This window comes from Fukomys damarensis, unplaced genomic scaffold (genome assembly GCF_012274545.1).
Source record: "Fukomys damarensis isolate Sample0158 unplaced genomic scaffold, DMR_v1.0_HiC HiC_scaffold_31, whole genome shotgun sequence".
NCBI lineage: Eukaryota > Metazoa > Chordata > Mammalia > Rodentia > Bathyergidae > Fukomys > Fukomys damarensis.
In genome coordinates, this window is record NW_022900943.1 from 6554063 (window position 1) to 6573591 (window position 19529).

A 19529-nucleotide genomic window follows, 5' to 3' on the forward strand; every position below is an offset into this window, starting at 1 on the left:
AAAAAAAAAAAAAAAAAAAGAATGGAAAGGAAAGGGGAAAGGGCAAGGAACAAGGACAAATTCCTTTTTCTCTTTTTGGTACCAGGAAACATATTTGGGTCCTTGTGCTTGAGAGGCAGGTGGTGGCACCACTGAGCTAAATCTCTGGATCAAGGATGAATTCTTAAATTATGTATTCATTCTTTACTAGCTACCTGGCCCGTAAAAGAATAGTAGTACTCACTTTGCTTCACAGTACTCTATTATATCATTGTGAAAATAAATTCTTACAAAAATCTTTTTGATCTATGAAATACTATAAGATATAAGCTATTAATTATTATAAACTATATTCTAGTAATTTTTCTCAATAAGAAACTGGAAAATAGACATAAGATTTTTATTATAAAAAGTTATAAAATAAGTTTTGCATTACAGTTCAGGAATAATAATTGTCAAAACTAAATTTGCTTGCAGAAACGATGCTGGAGTTTTTGTGTCAGATATTGTGAAAGGAGGGATTGCAGATGCTGATGGAAGACTGGTGCAGGGAGACCAGATACTCGCGGTGAATGGAGAAGACGTCCGGCACGCCTCCCAGGAAGCTGTTGCGGCTTTGTTGAAGGTAAAAATCAAATGCCAAAAATAATTTTATGGTAATTGAAAATATATTCTCTTACCATCGTGATACACAATATATTTACCATTGTTATTCTCTTAAGTATTGTTTTGAAAAATTATTCTTTCATAAAACTCTTTATATTCTCTATTAATATCTACTTGTACTACATTAAAATAAAATTAATTCTGTTTAATTGTGTGGAAGAAGAAAGAGAATTTACTATTGAGCTGCCATGGTCAAATTAGTGACATATTTATCTATAATGCCATCTCTAGAGAAACATCATATTTCGGTAACAGATTTCCAAATAGTAAATTTATGATCAGCTGTTTAGTATGTAGTTAATATTTATTTAATGGTAGTAGGGAATTATTAGCTGAATGTCTGAAACATTATTAAGTCATTTATCTTTATGGTGACTTTTGAGTGGAATCTTTGTTTCTCCATGGTGTTTCTGGGTTTATTCTGACAGATTCTAGTTACAGGGAGTCTGGCATCTCACGCAGAGCACTCACTGCAAGGTCATTTGGTAGCAGTGTTCCCTGGGTGCAGATCACTGGAAGCGAACAGGGTACCCACGGCATCTCTGGAGATCATGTTTTTGGGCTCCCCTGTCTCAGCCTCTTTCTTAACTACTTTTGAACCCACTTGAGTCAACATCTTTCTGAAAAATGACGAATAGTGTTACAAAGAATTTGCTGGAATGATTTTGTGTCTTAGGGTCTATAGAAGGGAATACGTGGTCAAAATCCTAGTCTCACTCAAACCTACCAAACTGCTTTAAAGTTGATATCTAAAATTATGGTTGGGAAGCTCATCTGATGCAATGAAGGTAATTTATTGCATTTTCATCTGACAGTACCCTTACTGGGAATTATTCCAGCCATTATAAGGCCCCATTTCTAGGTATCATTCTAAGCTCAGTTACATTTCATCTTTGTGAAATAGATTCCCTCTAGTGTGAACTCTCCCTGAGAACCTTGTACTGATCGGAGAGGTAGAACTAGTCTCATTTAAAAAACTAATTGCAAAATACAGAATAGTCACTTAAAAATCTAGTTCTTGAAACTCCAGACATAGTCTCTTCTAGGAAATACTGCATTTCCTAGAGAGGATTTGCATTCCTCTAAGTAAGTAAGGCAATTGTTGTATCAGTGTCTCCTTTTACCTGACGAATTTTTCACCTGAAGAAATACAGTCTGAGATTGACTAGAAGACCATGATCAGGAGCTGTGCCTGGGGTGCACATTGACAGGAGTCTGTACAGCAGCTCTACTGCATCTGTCAGGTCCAGTGCTGGCAGCAGCTTCTCAGAGGCTGGCTCTTGTGGAGGGTGTTTCAGCTGAGGCTCTTGTTACTAGTCTCTCTGGTTTGAATAGCAGCTGGCATATGAATGTGTGTATAAATTCAGTTTTTAACAAAGCACACATTACAAACTTCCATTTCTTAGAGTTGTCAGTTACCAAAACAAAGTAAGAACTTTCAAGGAGGAATAGCTTCCTTTTGCAGATTAGTTAAAAAACAATTGTTTCTTCATAAGACTGCTATATTTTAAAGAGAAGGAAGTATCCTAGACATAAATAATTTTTAAAATTAGTTAAACCAGCCATTTTCATAATACTTGGCAATATATAATTTGAGCCTTAAATATTTACATAGCTTACATATTTTACTTTGTTGCTTTTTATTGTTTTGACTTAGCAATTCTTCATTTAAAAATCCTCTGTGTACAAAATTCCATCCACATAAAGTTCATTGAAGTGTTATTTGTAAAAGAAGATGTGAAGCAAGGTGGTTAACAAAAACTGCATCAGCTGTGTTATATATTTCAGGTTTGTGGCAGGTATTAATCTGTTTAAAACAATATCAGTGACAATTATGAATATACAAAGATAATGAAGAAGACAAAAAGTTTACAGTGTCAATACAACTATGTAAAATAAAATCATGCATTTTATGACAATCATGAGGCAGTTTTTTTCTTTATTTTTTATTTTCAAATTTTCTTTGATTATAAAGAATTGCTTTTTTAATGGAAAACTACCTTGAAATGTTTATAACAGTCAAAACCCTTTAGCTTGAAAGACCTGTGTTATAGATAAATGAGTTATAACTGCATAATGAATAATTAATGCATAGACTTGTTAGTCACTGCACTTAAACTGAAAAATAGTGCAAGAAGAGTTAACTTGAGGCTTAAGAAACAACCTTCATGCCGGGCGTGGTGGCACATGCCTGCAATCCCTGTACTTGGGAGGCTGAGGAAGGAGGATCTCTGTGAGTTTGAGACCAGCCTGTGCTACACAGTGAGTTCCGGGTCAGTCTTAACTACATAGTGAGACCTTGTCTCAAAAAAAAACCAAATTATGGATATTATAAATTTTGTTTTGACCTTTCAGAGTTTGATTCATGATCAAAATGTTCAGAATGTTCATCAGAATATCAATGCCTAGTATTTATGTTAGTATCGTTGTACACTAGACACTGACATAACCATTGTACATAGCTTGTACACTAGAACCTATAATACTCTACTTTTTTTTTTTTTTTTTTGTACCGGGGATTGAACTCGGGTCCTTGTGCTTGCAAGGCAGGCCACCGAACCGCTGAGCTAAATCCCTGGCCCACTCTACATTTTTTAAATGCAGAATAGCAACCATTTCCAAAGTTAGAATTCCATTGTAGTCACACAGCTAGTAAATCACAGTCCTGAATTAAACCAGTGTTTTTGACCTCAAAAGCTAAGGGTCTCAAAAGCTTCCTTATGCTACTTTCAGTATTAGACTGCACAGCATTGTTTGCTTGCATGTTGTTTATTTGTAAAGGACTGCAGGGAAATTGTCTTCAATTCTTGTTTTGTATTTATAGTAATTTTTAAGTATTACATAATATGTCTATTCAACTACCATGTAGCAGTAGAAGATTTATCAAATTGAGTAACCTTTCTATTAAAGGCAAAACAAGTTGCCATGGTTGTGATGATTTTAATGTTTCTCTTTGTTAAACACTGAGCTATTCAGTTCATTTGATCTTTCTGAATTAGTGCATTCATGAAATAATTGCTTAATTCTCAATTTCTCTTTTCCTTGGTAAAAACAGTCTCCATACAAATCATGAGGTAGACATGTGGAGGAAAAGTAAACTAGTACAACCATTAGTATGGAGATTTGTTAGTGAAGGAAATTAGAAATCCCATATGACCTAGCTACCCTCCTACTAGAAATCTTCCCCAGAGAGCTTAAGGCATCATGCTACAGCCTTACTTGCATACCAGTGTTTATATATAGCAGCATAATTCATAATAGCCAAATCCTAGAAGCAGCCTGTGTACCCATCAACAGAAGATTGGATAGAGAAAATTATATATACATATATATATATATATATATATACACACACACACACACACACACACGCACACATATACATATATATGTGAATAGATGAATAGTACTCAGCGATAAAGAATGACAAATTTGATACATTTGTAGGAAAATGGATACACCTGAAAAGCATAATGTTGAGTGAAATAAACCAGACACACAAACTTAAATACCGTCTGTATGTTATCTCTCATTTGAGTGAAGCAAAGTACAAACAGAAAATGCTATAGGTTGTATAGACAGGGTCAAGGGGACGGATCTCTTACAATAGGAAATTGATCTAAGGGAACAAGGGCAAGGAGTATGGAAAAGGGGAAGGGGAACTAAGAATAAAGATATGCCATGTACAGGAACTCAGTAACACCAGATAATGTAAACAGTGTACTCTATAGTATGAGCTGAGATATACATTATCAACACTTATGAAGAAAGGGACAGGATTCAGTGTGGAGGAGGAGGAAAGGGAAGGACATTAAAAAAAAAGAATCTGTGATATGTACATATAACCACACCCAAAATGATTGTAAACTGCATGCATTGCAAATATGTACTATAAAAAATAAACATAATTTTTTTTTTTTTTTTTTGAGACAGGGTCTCACTATGTAGTTGAGACTGACCTGGAACTCACTGTATAGCCCAGGCTGGTCTCGAACTCACAGTGATCCTGATGCCTTAGCCTCCCAAGTGCTGGGATTACAGGTGTGCACCTCCACACCCGGCCCTAAATATAAAATTTTAAAAGAAGAATATGAAGGGCTGGGGATTTAGCTCACTGGTTCCGCTGTCTGCCTTGAAAGTGTAAGGACCCGAGTTCAATCTCTGGTACCAAAAAAAAAAAAAAAAAACGCCCACAAAAAGAACATGAAATGGAAAAAGATGTGGACTTTGTACAACTGTTTATTATTTATGAGTTTTAAATGTTTTTTAAAAGCCACTTTTTTCTTAGCAGCTCATGGAGCTTTCTCCAAAATAGATGATGTCTTAGGCCATAAAGCAAGTTTAAATAAAAACAAAAGAATTGAAATAATCTCTTCGATTCTGTCAGATCACAATAGAATGAAACTAGAAATCAACAACCACAACAGCAGTGAAAAATACAGAAACAACACAAACACCTGAAGATTAAATAATACATTGCTGAATAATCATTGGATTAGAGAAGAAATTTAAGTTTCCTAGAATCATAATGATGACATTACAACATTCCAGAATCTATAGGACACAATAAAAGTAGTTCTAAGAGAGAAGTGTATAGCTCTTAGTGCCTTCATTAGAAAAGTAAGAGTATTATCAAATAAATAACTGGATGATACATCTGAAGGTCTTAGAAATAAGAACAATCCAAATCCAAACTTTTAGAAGAAAAATCATAAATATCAAAAGAAGAATCAGTGAAATTGATTGAAATCAATGAGTCAAAGAGTTGGTTCTTTGAAAGGAAAAACATGATCAATGAAGCCTAACTTTAAAGAGAAAGAGCTGTATCAGTGCAATTAGAAATGAAAAGGGCAGAATCACAGTGGGTATCACTGTACTCTAGAGGACTACAAGAAACTGATTTGGGGGGCCAGGGATTTAGCTCAGTGGTTAGGTGGCCTGCCCTGCAAGCACAAGGACCTGAGTTCAATCCCTGGTACCAAAAAAACAAAAAAACTGAAACTGATTTGGAAATCTTGTATTCCAATAAATTGGAGAATTTAGAAGAAATAGGTAAATTTCTAGACACATATGGCTTAACAAAATTGAACTAAGAAGATGTAAAGACCCGGAATAGATCTATAACAGACAATGAAATTGAAGTAGTAGTAAAAATGCTGCTATGAAAAGCCTGGTATTTGATGGATTTATCACTGAGTTTTTCCAGAGCTTCAGAAAAGAAGTAATGCCAATTCTTCGCAAAGTCATCTGTGAGGTTAAAAGAGAAAAAACACTGCCAAAGTCATTGTCTGCAAACAGCATTACCCTGATACTAAAACTGGACAAAGACTCAACAAAAAGAAAACTACAAACTAGTAATTTTAATTAACATAAATGTAAAAGTGAGTTACTTGCAAACAGAAAGCAACAAACCATTAAAAAGATCACATATCATAGCCAAGTTGGCTTCATTCCAGTGGTGCAAGGATAGCACAAAATACATAAATCAGTAAGTGTAATATACCATATCAGTAGCACTAAGGAGAAGGAGCAAATATTGATTCAATAGATGCAAAAAAAGTCTTTGACAAAATCCAAAACAATTAATGATAAAAATCCTGATGGAAATAGGTATAGAAGTACTTTTCACCTCAAACTAATAAAACCATTTGTGCCAAACCCACAAACTACATCATACTAAATGGGGAAAACTGAAAACTGAAAAATTTCTTCTAAAATCAGGAACCAAACAAAGTTGTGCACTCTTATCACTCCTGTTCAGTATAATTCTCAAAACTCAGGCAAGAGATAAAAGGGATATGAATATGAAAAGAAGTCAAACTATATTTGCAAAGGATATGATCCTTTACATAGAAGTCCCACAGAAAACTCCACCAAAAGACTAGTAGAGCTAATAAATAAATTGAGCCAAGTGGCAGGACATAAAATCTATCCACAAAAAATAAAGAAATCACTATAACAGTCTTGTTCACGAGAGCTCCAGAAGTTTAAGTACCTGCCAGTCAGCCTAACTAAGGAGGTAGAAGACTTCTATAATGAAAGCTGCAGTACTCTGAAGAAAGATGGAAGAGGACATTAGAAAAATAACCCTGTTCCTGGATAGGGAGAACCAGTATAATCAAGATGGCTGTATTACTAAAATTCATATATAGATTTAACATAATTCCAATCAGAATATGAAAAGCATTCTTCACAGGACTAGGAAAACAATTGCAAAATGTATATGGAACCAGAAGAGACCCAGAGTAACAAAAGCAATCTCAGAAGCAAGAGCAAAGTAGAAGGCATCACAATCCCAGATTTCAGTCATATTACAAAACTGCAGTGATTTATAAAAACAGTAAGGGGCCAGGGAAATAGTTCACTGGTTCTGTCACCTACCTTTCAAGTGCAGGGACCTGAGTTCGATCTCCAGTACACAACAAAAAACAGCATGGTACTGACACAAAAACAGACATGTTGACCAAGACATCTGACCTTTGACAAAGGGCTTAAAACCAAGTGCTGTAGAAGACATAGCTCCTTGTTTAACAAATGGTGTTGGAAGAACAGGTTACCCAGTTGTGGAAGAATGAATCTAGACCCATATCTGTCATCCTGTACTAAATCAAATCAAAATAGATCAGAGACCTAGTTAAAAAAAAGAAACATTAAATCTGGTAGCAAATAAAATAGATGAAACTCTTGACAGCAGTAAGCAAGGACTTTCTGAACAGAACCTTCATTGCACAAGAAATAACTCCAAGAATCAACAAATCAAAATATGTCAGAAAACTAGGGTATAGCAAAGGAATCAACAGAATGAAGAAACAGCCTACACAGTAGCGGGAAAATTTACCAGCTATTCTTCGGATATAGGGTTAATACCTAGAATATATAAAGAACTCAGAAAATTAGACCTCATAAAACAAAAGACTTGGTCAGAAAATGCACAGTTGAAATAAATAGATACTTCTCAAAAGAAGTAGAAATAGCCAGTAAGTACATAAAAAATATTCAAGATCTTTGGCCATAGGGAAATGCAGATCAAAAAAAACACTGAGATTCCATCTTTCTCTAGGAAGAATGGCTATCAAGTCCTCAAAAATATAACATAAAGTGATGATGTAGGGAAAACAAGACCCTCTTACATTGTTGGTGGGGATAAAAACTGGTACAACCTCTGTGGAAGTCAGTGTCAGGATTCCTCAAAAACTAAAATAGAAATGGAAATTCGTTGCAGAAACAGCCTAGATGCCCATCAATAGAGAATGGATAGAGAAGATGCGTGTGTGTACACAGTGGAGTATTACTCAGCCATACAGTCAATTCTCTTAAATGAGAAGCCCAAAATATAAATAAGGGACAAAAACTTGATAGAAACAGGGAGCTTGACCTTTTGGGAATGGGGAATGGGACCTAGAGAAGAAGAAATGAAAAGGGAGGTTGGTTGGGGGCAGGGATCAAAAGTGATCAAGATATGATGGTATCTATACTAACTCCAAAAAATGACTACAATGTTTATATATCACAAACATACTACTAAAATTAAATAAAAGTCATTTTCCACAAAGGATGGGGGGTATCCTTGCCTATAGAAATCCCAAAAGAAAAATGCTTTGTAAAGCTTAGTCCTGAAGAATAAAATATATTCCTGGGGTGATCATAGAATTTCACTTAAACAGTTTTATAAAGCAACCACTGCCTCAGTGTTCCCTAGGCACGGTGACCCTGGAAGTGGGAAGAATCAAAACTGGTCCGTTTCACTCAGAGAGGAGGCCTTCTCAAAGCAGCCAGGTGGGTAGTTCTGGCATCAGGGCAGCCCTGCCCGCAGATGAGCACATCAGGGCATCACTGTGGACCTGGCCAGGGTCTCCAGTCCTGCCTCGTCCTCTGGCAGCATGGCAGAGTGACTTGAGTATAGCATTTGAGACAGGAAGAATAAGGGATGAGAAAGGGCAGAAGATGAGGCGCTGAGTGGTTTAAGCTGTTCTAAAGAACTTCTTCCCCCCAACTTCAAACATTAGCCTTTATGTAAATGAATGAAGCCTATCAAGAAGACACATTTTTAAGATCTTGTACAAGAAATGTCTATCATTTCTTATTCAGCCAGAAAATCCTATACAGGTGAACTATAAATGCTTATTGCCATCTATAGAAGTGCATTAAAATAGCTCAGGAATTTTACAGAGACCTTTCCTCAGTCTTGTCCTCTGGTGATGTTGACCCATTTTCAGTCATCTGTCTTCATAGACCATTTACTAACTTCCAGAATTATCAGCGGTAATTTATTGCTAACTGGCCCTAAGTTGGCAGTTTTTAAGTCCTAGTTTTTGTGCATCAGATATTTAAATTTAGAAAGGACTAGACTGAATGATAAGTTGGAAACAATTGTTTTACCCTCTTTGCTTTAATTTATTTATATCACTAGGTAAATCATTCTTAATAAGAAAAAATTCAGTGGAAACTATTTTTTAATTGCCCTTCAAATTGCCAAACACCACTGTTTCTTAATGGTACTTTTTCCTAGATTCACTATAAGAAGTGATTTCTGAAATTAATAGTGTTTACCAGGATTTACATTTTACAAAACTTTATAGAATAATATTTGTGTATTTATAGATCAGTGAAGACAGCCTGTCATCTTTTACTCTTCCACTCTCTGGAGCAAGTGCACCTGAGTCACAGGAATGTAGCTCGAAGAGGAATGCATGTAAGACTCGTTCAGTATTTTAAGTAGGATTTACTGGTCTGAATTTTGACAGTCAACCCTGTTTTGTATTGCTGCTGCTGTTCCTGTTTTCCACTTAGCTCTTCCTCCTCTACAGATCATCTGATGTCTTAATGTAGATGCAAAAATATGTGTTGGCAAAAACCTGAACACGACGAAGCTGCACCAGTGGCAGCTTTTCCCATTTGGTATTTACTGTACAAGATATGAGAGACAGGGATCATCAGGGCTGTCTCATTTTTTTACTTTGCAGATTGGGTATTTGGTTTTATTCCTTTCTGTTTAATGTAACATCAATAAATCGAAAGATGTCATTTAGTAAAGCCTTTTTCCATGCAGAAATTTAGAGAAAATTAATATGATCCTCCTGTGTTTTAATTTAATGAAATCATGATGCAGAGGGTTTTTTGGCATGGTGCATTGGTGGAAAGTTGTTCAAATTCAAGGAACTAACCATATGGCGGTCTGTTTATAATGTGACTGATATCTTAGAAATTTAGGTACTTAAATCCATGGAATTTTTTAATGCATCCATGACTTTATGCCTCTAAGATGTACACACACATGTCTTTCTGTGCAAAGCTCATTCTGTATTTTACTCATTCAAAGTGGATTATACTGATTATATTAGATAGTACTTAAAATGAAAACAAAACATGGGATACTATGTACATTTTTTTTCAAATGGAGTAAAAAGACTTCTTGTATGAGACAGATTTAGTCATGTCTACTAGTAATTATCTCCTTTCTGAAAAAATAATGATAGCTACTTAGTCCCATGCAGCTTAATATATTGGCTAAAATGTGTGAACTTAAAAAAATGCTTTAATGACTGTATTTTATCTTTCTTTGTCTTTACAATAGTGTCTGAAATACAGGGATTAAGAACAGTTGAAATAAAAAAGGTAACTTTGTGTCTTCAGAGGCATTTTCATTTGTATTTTCCTGTTCTCTATTAACTCTCTCACTGCTTTACAGTACCTGTGTGAAAACATATACACTATCTTTGTAGTGTATATGGTGGAAAGTAAACTGCAGTCTGCTAAATTTCTCTGTCATACTTCCTCATTTTAAAAATCACTGTTTGTATATTTTATATTGCCAAAATACATCAGCCAGGCCCCTCACAAAATAGTTTGTCGCCTCTCCCTTCTCACACTGATCAGTAATTCCCTTCAGTGGATGCTTCTCTCTCCTTCTGGAAAGATTTATCTGAAATACACAAGAAAGAAAATGAAAACCACTACCATTCATTTAGCCTTTGCTGCAGGGTGAACACTGTTTAGACATATACATCATCAGAATGCCCCCCATATTCAGCTCAGCCCTCTGGAAGCACTGGTATCTGTTTCATAAGTAAAGACCTAGTGACTGAGAAGACTGGTCTTGTTCAAGGTCGCAGTGTTTGTAGGTCCTCATTCCTGGTTTTGAACAAGTCCCCTGCATCCTTAAATTGTGACATTTTCACTTCATGGATTCACCAGTCCCACATTATAGTTTCCAGTTAGTGTACCTTGGTCTCTTGCTTTTTGAGCAGACACCAATTTTCCTAAACCATAGTAAGGGCCTGTGTCCAGTTAAGGTAATGCCATTTTCTTGAACTACCTTTCCACTCTCATACCTAGAAGATCAGAGTCAACAGTAGAATATTGCACCGGAAAATAATTGTCAATTAAAAATATCACTTGACCAAAGAATTCTGTCTGTTCCCTGGCAGGGGCCTGCTGACTCTCTGGGAATCAGCATCGCGGGAGGCATGGGCAGCCCCCTTGGTGATGTCCCTGTATTTATCGCAATGATGCACCCAAATGGTGTAGCCGCCCAAACTCGGAAACTCAGGGTGAGTTTTGCTAACAGTAGTAGCCCTAAGAAATCTAGCAAAGCATTCTTCTAGAATTTTAATCTAGCAACCTATTGCAAGGGAGTTCTGAAAGTATCTGTTTTAAAGTTAGCTGATCAACCTACAGCAGGGCTTGGTTTTACATAAAGAATACTACAATAAAGTTGAAAGTGATATTACTAAAGGCAAATGTGAAAGTAAATCAAGTGATAAAATTTACAGTTGTCTCTTAAAACATTTTCATTACCTGTTTAAGACTGTATAAAACAAATTAAAACAAGCTTGTTCAGAATACTAATATGAAATGAAACTTCTCCCTTATAAGAATCATTAGTTTCAAAGATGTATTGATTTAACTTTATTGAATTAAAAAATCATTTGCATTTGATTGTAAAATTGCAGAAATTTAATGTAAATATCATTTACACTATTCTATTCTATTCTATTCTATTTTTTTATTTATTTATTGGTACCCAGGACTGAACTCGGAACCTTGAGCTTACAAGGCAGTCAGCGGCACCACTAAGCTAAATTACCCTCAATATTCTAAAACTACATAAAATTTGCTTCAAAATTGAGGGATTCTCCAAGTCTAGAACACTATGATGAAATTTATGCTAACTGTTCTACTCAAGTGAATGCTCTTTTAGAAGCATTCAGTTTCCCTAAAGTAAAATATCTGTGGCATCATCGTGCTTCAGACAAGGTCTTTGGACATAACCAAACTTAAATTAGATAGCTTCTAATTCAGGAAGGATTCAAGTGTGTGGGTGTGTGTGCGCGTGCATGTGCGTGCGTGGTCCTGGGGATAAAACCCAGAGCCTCATGCATGATACGCAAGCACTCTACCTCTCCACTTTGCTCCTAACCCCTCAGCATGTCTTGTTTGTTTGTTTGTTTTGTTTCATCCCACCCCACCCCACCCCCGTACCAGGGATGGAACTAGGGACCTTGCATTTGCCAAGCAGGTGCGCTACATCCCTGGCCCCCCTCAGCCTGTTTTGATACTTAAATTTATTGCTCATACTTTAAAAATCATTGTACACATTTCATAAGGGCCAGAAAACTTTCAGATAGTGAATAGTTTAGATTTTGTGGTCACTTGAGTCTGTTGCAACTGTTCTGCTCTGCCCTATGAAAGCAGCCAAATGAGCATGGCTGTCTTCCAGCCAAACTTTATTACCCAAAATAGGCAGTTGGCCACATTTGGCCTGAGGGCTTTCGTTTGCCAACCCCTGACTTAGAGTCACATCTAACAGTTATAGTGGTGATGTTCAGAGAAATTTTGGTTTCCAAATTATATCCATATCTTATTATTTTAATAGGAAGTAATGTCTTCCCCAGCAGAATGAAGAGAAAGAAACAATGACTTTCTCCCTCTCCCTTCTCTTCCCCTGAAGACTATAGAAATCATTATGTATAATTTCTTTATGTGATTGCTTCTGGAGCTTCTTGAAATTACTGGTTTCTTTCATTATATTTCAGTAGTTGGTGGAAGTATGTATGTAAAGTAGATGGTGGAGAAAAAAAAGAACTGTTCTGGTCACAAAGTCCCACTTCACATTTGCCTAAGCGGTGGTGATTTCTCTGCCTTGCAGGTTGGAGACAGGATTGTCACTATCTGTGGCACATCCACCGAGGGAATGACTCACACTCAAGCCGTGAACTTACTGAAAAATGCCTCTGGCGCCATTGAAATGCAGGTGAGGTTTGTCATCCCACATACTGATCCCAAGTGGATAGCTTGAGGACATGTGAGCTCTGATGTCAAAGCAGGAAAAGTGATTAAATGTCATACATATTATTTTATTTAATATATCTTTGGACCATCGATGATTAAACTGAGAGCTCCAAAAAAGCATGCATAAAACATATTCCATAATATTTATCACAATAAATTTGTTGTTTCATGCTTGATATAGCCCTTAGCAATAAATGATTATTTGGTAGAGTAAGTGGTGTGAGTAAAAGGCTTGTACTGTAAACATCTTTAAAAAATAATGGCATAGGAATTGCTCAGAAAACTAATATCTAGAATATATAAAGAATTCCAAAACATTAGACTGCTCCAGAATAAAAGCCCAATCAAACAAATGGGCAACTGAAATGAATACACACATCTCAGAAGAATTACAGATTATCAATAAATACACAAAAAATATTAAACATCTCTGGCCATTAGAGAAATGCAAATTAAAGCAATATTAAGAATCCATCTTACCCCAGAAAGAATGGCTGTCATTGAGAAATCAAATAATAACAAATACTGGAGAGACTGCAGGGAAAATGAACCCTTCTACATTGTTGGTGGGACTGTAACACAAACAGTATGGAAATCACTATGGAGTTCCTCAAAAACTAAAGCTAGAAATTCCATTTGACTCAGCTGTTCTTGCAGGTATCTTCCTGAGAGCCAAAGGCATCGTATTAGGGTGATATATGTTCATAGCAGCACAGTTCTCCTCTGTGTCCATCAGCAGATGAATGGACAAAGAAAGTGTGATACTCTCTGCAGTAAAATATGTACTGCAAACATGTAGCAGTTGAAGGCATCCAAGAACATTATAAAATTAAATTTGAGTATTTTTACCATCTGGACAGTTATAAGGACTCTGGACCTTGTAAAATTTTATATCGCTCTTACTCTTTCTAATTCTTAAGAAACTTTTGTTAGTACATGTGTGCAGTACATAATGACTGTATTCACTGTGACAAGTCCTTACATGTACATGCTGTCTTAATCCTGTTGACTTCCCCTTCCTTTCCCCTCTCACCCTCCTTCCCACGTATCTCTGGTAGCATTTTGTGTTCACAGGAATGATTAAGTGGGCAATAAAATGCACATTTTATCCAAGTGGTCTTTTTGAGGAAAAATTGCTGGGGTTTCCCTGCTTCCTGCACATGTGTTTTCCTTTTTGCTTCTCCTGTGCACAGGTGGCTGCTGGAGGGGACGTGAGTGTGGTCACAGGTCATCAGCTGGAGCCTGCTGGTTCTAGTCTATCTTTTTCTGGGCTGACATCAAGCTCCGTATTTCAGGATGATTTAGGGTGAGAATATATAATATGCTTGGTATATAATCTGTTTTTTATGAATCACATTTTCCTCACAGTTGCATCTTCTTTTCCATGTTTTTGGCACCTACACACAGGTGAAATAATAGACAATGTGCTTTGCAGTGCACAAACCAAGTGCTTTTAACTATTGAATAGTTATGCCATGGATTTAGCTAATCAAACGTGGACACATCTATGTATAGACAGGTAGATACCCTATTTCTCTGAAAATAAGAACCCCTGGAAAATACATGTAACATGATTTTAGAAATCACATCAGGCTCATTTGCAGGAAATGTCTCTTCTAAAATCATGCTGGAATTAGTTTTCCAGCTAACTCTTATTTGGGAGGAGATAGATAAGATTAGATAGCTAGGCCTGTTTACCACTACTTTTGCCATGTTGGGACAGCATTTTAGCCATAATATCACCACCCTTTGTAACATGGAGCAAGTCAGACATATCTGAAAATTTCCCATCATTGTCTACTCATTTCAACTATCCTTTTGCTTGAAAAATAATTCACTGTATTAGATCAACTGAATAAAAAGAACACTGGGAAATAGCAAGAAGGAAGGGGACATTTAGAATGTGTAAATAATTTGATTCAGTGTTTACATTGCTTGTAATTGACTCTTTTCTCTGATCTTTGAGAGTACTGATGTTTACCACTTACCCATTATAGTCCCTTGAATTTAGCCTTCTCATTTTAATTAAACTGAAAAAAGAATGAGTTTCTCTGTGCCATGAAAACATTCTGTGAGCATGTTAGTTTAAAGCAACTGTAAATGAGTCATAGAATTAGAAAATTAAGTAGAATTTCATTAGATTCTGTAAATTTCAAATACTGTACATAGCATGAACTGACAATTTAAGTGTCCTCAGATATCCTCAACAGATATCCTCCCTGTCAGTAACTCAAAGTGTATGCTAGCTTTTTGTAGATGTCAGATGAATTATGGATTCTAAACATATTAAGATATATAATTAAAATATATATGAGATAACTGAAATTGTGAAATGGGAATAAAAGGGCTAAAGGTGTAGGGAAAGTGGGAAGGGCAGGGGAAAGGTAATAAGGTAAAAGAAAAAAATGTAAGAAAATGAAAAAATGGAAATAAAGTGTTTGTAAACGGGGAGGGGAAGAGGGGGTGAAGGGAGGTCAGGGACAAGGGGAAAAAATGAGAACCAAGATCTGTTATGTAAAGGTACAAGATCTCAATAATGAATTTAACTGTACTGTATACCTAAAATGTACCAATAAACTCAAGAAAATAAAAAGAAAAAAAATAATGTTAATAACCTGTGTGTGTGTGTGTGTATGTGTGTGTGTGTGTGTGAAAATAATAAATGTATTGTTCTGACTCCGGAACTCTTTTTTTCCTTCCTTTTCCGTAGACCTCCTCAGTGTAAGTCAATTATGCTAGACCGGGGGCCAGATGGTTTGGGCTTCAGTATAGTAGGAGGGTATGGCAGCCCTCATGGAGACTTACCCATTTATGTTAAAACAGTATTCGCAAAGGTAAGACTGCAAATTCTAACCTTTCTCTTCCCTAGTAAACAGTCATTAACCGTGATCAGCAGCTGGCTTATTAGTTTATGGCCTGAGGTAATGCCAAATGGTTAGCAGTTGATAATTTTTTTTTTTTTTGTAAACTCCCTACAGGGCCAGGTCATTAAACTTTTTTGTATAATTTGAACTTTATTTGTATTTAAAGGGAAATAGTCCCAAAATGAAACTCTATAGACACTTGAAATAGTATTCATAATTTAATAAACTTGCTAGTAAAGCTTATTTTTTCCTTTGAAAACAAGTTGCATGATTGTCTTTTGAAAATAAATATACTTTTAAAATAAATAAGCTGTAAAGCACTAACATTTTGTTTTCTTTGCATTTTCTTGTGAAATGTAAAACAGGTACAGAGAAGCACATAAAATTATATGCAAATTAACCAATAGAGCATTTGTTATAGAAGTTTAATTTAATTGAGTAAAACAAAAGCTACTAAAGAAAAACCTGAAGAGTATCCCACAGCCCTGTTCCCACAGCAGATCAGTTATTTATAATCAAAGATTTGATATTTTTAGAAAAGAAAAATATTTGTATATAGTTATATAGTAAGAACATTTAGACCAGGAAAAAAGATACTGGAACATGGATGAAACTTTTAAAACAAAATGATCTATGTTATGATTGCTATTATGTTACTAATACACATTTTCAAAAGTACAAAATTTCCCGCAGGAGAAAATCTAGTCTCAAAATTTTACAGCGGAAAGGAGCAAAATTTATGGCAAACCTATTTAAAGGTTTGATGCAGAGGCTTTACATTAGTGCCATCATCCTTGAATTTTTGGAAGTTTCATTCTATTAATTTGGAAAATATTACTATTTTTAAGCATTTTTAAGTGCTATACCTACAGCAAGCCAACTGTAGGCTTAATTTATGTCATTTTAAAAAATATATGTTCAAAAATATAAGTGGCATTTGCCAGCGAATAAAGGATCTTGCAGTCCTGTTCCTCAGCCTAGGAACAATTTATTTAAGGCATGCTAGTTAAAACATATTTTAAGAATTTCATCATTATGGATTCCTCATTAACTTTGCCATATTTTTAATCTTATATTTATTGCATAATTGCCTTCTAAAGGCAGGGTTCTTTTTCAATGTCTGTTTTTAATTCTAATCAGTTAGGCATAGGAATATGAAGACCATGTACCCTTTGTAAGTAAGAATCAAGGCAGCTTAACTAGCCCTTTTCAAAGCCCAGTATTATCTGTGTGTGCGTGCGTGCATGTGTGTGTGTGTGTTCGTGTGCAAGTGCATATGTGTGTTGTACTGCTGGATGTAGGATCAAGCACCGTATGTATGCTGGCCAGCCCCAGCAGTGGGTTTTGAAACCAGTCGACCTTCATGTTTTCTTTATGCTTCTGCAGACCTTTGGGATTTAAAGTCCTCATGCCCTTAGCCTGGGAAACTGCTTTTGTTTTATTTAATCTTTAGTCTTATTTATAGGATATAAAATCCTGGATTCTATGAAATCATTCATACTAGGCAAATTTTCATATATTCTTTATTAATTTGAGTTTCAACCAACTGCTGTGCTGCACAGCCAGAAAAAAACCATCAAACTAATCTATTGACTACTAGCTTTTTTCCCAAATTGAGATCTCAGTGCTAAAACCATTAGGGAACAGGCCTCTTGTGTGTGTTCACCACTGCTGAATGGCTGTGGAGTAACTACGGAGCACCTGAGCAGCACGCATGTGTCCATGCAGAGCAACTTACGTTCTTGTTTAGACCTTTAGTCTGTGGTGTAGTTGTGAGACTGCATTCTTTGAGAAGTAAACAAGCCCTTATAATTACAGGGAGCAGCAGCAGAAGATGGGCGCCTAAAAAGGGGTGACCAGATCGTTGCTGTCAACGGACAGAGTCTCGAAGGGGTAACCCACGAAGAAGCTGTTGCTATACTTAAGCGAACAAAGGGTACTGTCACTTTGATGGTTCTGTCCTGAATCGGCAGCCAGAACTGAACCAACTCAACCCCTTGCTTTCCTCAGTACCATGGAGAATGGGATGATCTTTTATATGTGACAATTCCTGTCCTGTGTTCATGGAGTCTTTAAAATCATAGTGGAAAAATAATATTTAAATTTATTTTTCTTATATGGCAATGGTTTTCTTACTGGCAACCTCCTAGCATTTTTCCTCTTCTTTTGCGTTTTGTGAATCTAAACACACAGACGAACATTTTACAGATAAATCCAGTTTTTCTTTTGAGGATACCTAAGGTTTTGTAGTCACATGAACAAAAATTATTAAAGAGGAAGAAATATGCTTAAAGGAGAAAGAAAAGTCATTCTAAATCTAACCATGAGATATAGTTTCAGTAAATTCAGGTAAAAATAAAAATGCATAATAAGGAAAAAAAATCTTGTGGAGTTTTATAAAAATCCTTCAAATTGGCAGTTCATCTGTCCCCACACCAAACTTTTAAAAATATTGAAAATATTAATAAATATTCTCAATATTTTAATATTTTGAATATTATAAAAAATGCGTCTCACTACCTTTAGTATACACACGTATTTTTCCTGCTAAAATTGTTTTCTGTGATTAAGTAAATAGCAAATATACAAAATAGTGTTCTAGGTATTGTAGAATCATACTTAATGCACATTCTCAGTGTTCATTTTCTCACCATTATAAAATATTTTCATTTCGCTATAGTAAAATGATGATGCTATCCCATTTTGACAGTGGTTTTCCTTTAAGGCAACCAAACTAAGCATGGAGGAACATGCATTCCAAGAACCTTTTAATGTTGGTTTTCACAGTTGGTGCCAACACTGAAAATTTCTTAGTGCACAGTGCAGTTGGTTTACAATTACTATTAATCTTAATGACAAAGAAAATAGCAATATGTCAGTAATTATTTTGGTTCTATGCCATTAGTAAATTGGTATGAAAATTAAGGGGATTAACATAACTTCAGTTCATTGCTTTATATTAATGTCTTGTAATACAATAGTTTAAGACTAAAAGAAACAGATGGAATTGTTTATTGAGACAACTGGTGAAGAATTATCATGTGTTCATTCCCATTTTAGAGCGTGAAACTCCTACATTAGAATATATAAAATCACTTTAAATATCTATATTTGTAGCAGAAGTAGTGTACAGTTTTTATTGTAGCATTTTTGTGTAAATGTAGAATTAAAGTGAATAAATAAGATTTGTTATTGGGAAGTTCCTTTTAGAAGTGGTTTGCAAATAGTTTCTAGGTCTTTCTCATCTTGAACATAAAATTGAACAAGACAATCAAAAATGGTGACAAAGTTTATTTGAAAAGTGAAGGTAGAGGGTAAGAAAGAAACTGGCTCTGCGGAGTGAACTTGGGCCAAACAAAAGAGAAGAAAAGTTAAAAATACTAAAAGTATACCCTGGGGGACACAGCGTGGGTTATTGGGAAGAGGCATGTGAGTTCTTCATGGTGTCTGTTATTTTTTGCCGTCCATATTTCAGAGGAACGAGAACTTTACTTAGGAGGTCCTAAGGGGTGGTGCTGTGTGGATTCTGGAATCCCACCCTACCTCCCTTCTCTGCCAATCTAGGCCATGTCCTGTCTCCTATCCCAGGTTTAGTGGTGTGGTGCATAGACAAAAATGAAAGCTTTTTTGTTCTTTTGCTAGGGGAAAAAACTTTATTGTTCAATATTCACTTTAAAAATTTGTTCTCATCTCTCTTCTCTCTCTCTCTCTCTCTCTCTCTCTCTCTCT

The 19529-nt window shown here is 35.7% G+C and overlaps 1 protein-coding gene across 10 annotated transcripts in view; it reads left to right on the plus strand.

The window, feature by feature from the left end:
- Positions 1-18235, plus strand: part of Mpdz (multiple PDZ domain crumbs cell polarity complex component) — a 143039-nt gene extending 124804 nt beyond the window's left edge. For 7 of the 10 annotated variants that reach the window (XM_010630975.1, XM_010630980.1, XM_033757660.1 and 4 more), the window contains 9 exons: positions 457-604; positions 8335-8421; positions 9247-9337; positions 10220-10260; positions 11073-11195; positions 12794-12898; positions 14130-14242; positions 15647-15770; positions 17619-18235. In XM_010630975.1, coding sequence (XP_010629277.1) covers positions 457-604; positions 8335-8421; positions 9247-9337; positions 10220-10260; positions 11073-11195; positions 12794-12898; positions 14130-14242; positions 15647-15770; positions 17619-17765 — 979 coding nt within the window. In that variant the 3' untranslated portion in view covers positions 17766-18235. Of the gene's footprint in view, positions 1-456; positions 605-8309; positions 8422-9246; positions 9338-10219; positions 10261-11072; positions 11196-12793; positions 12899-14129; positions 14243-15646; positions 15771-17618 lie in introns of those variants that run through there. The other 3 variants (XM_010630978.1, XM_010630984.1, XM_033757662.1) reach the window with 2 other exon arrangements.
- Positions 18236-19529: the final 1294 nt, after the last annotated feature.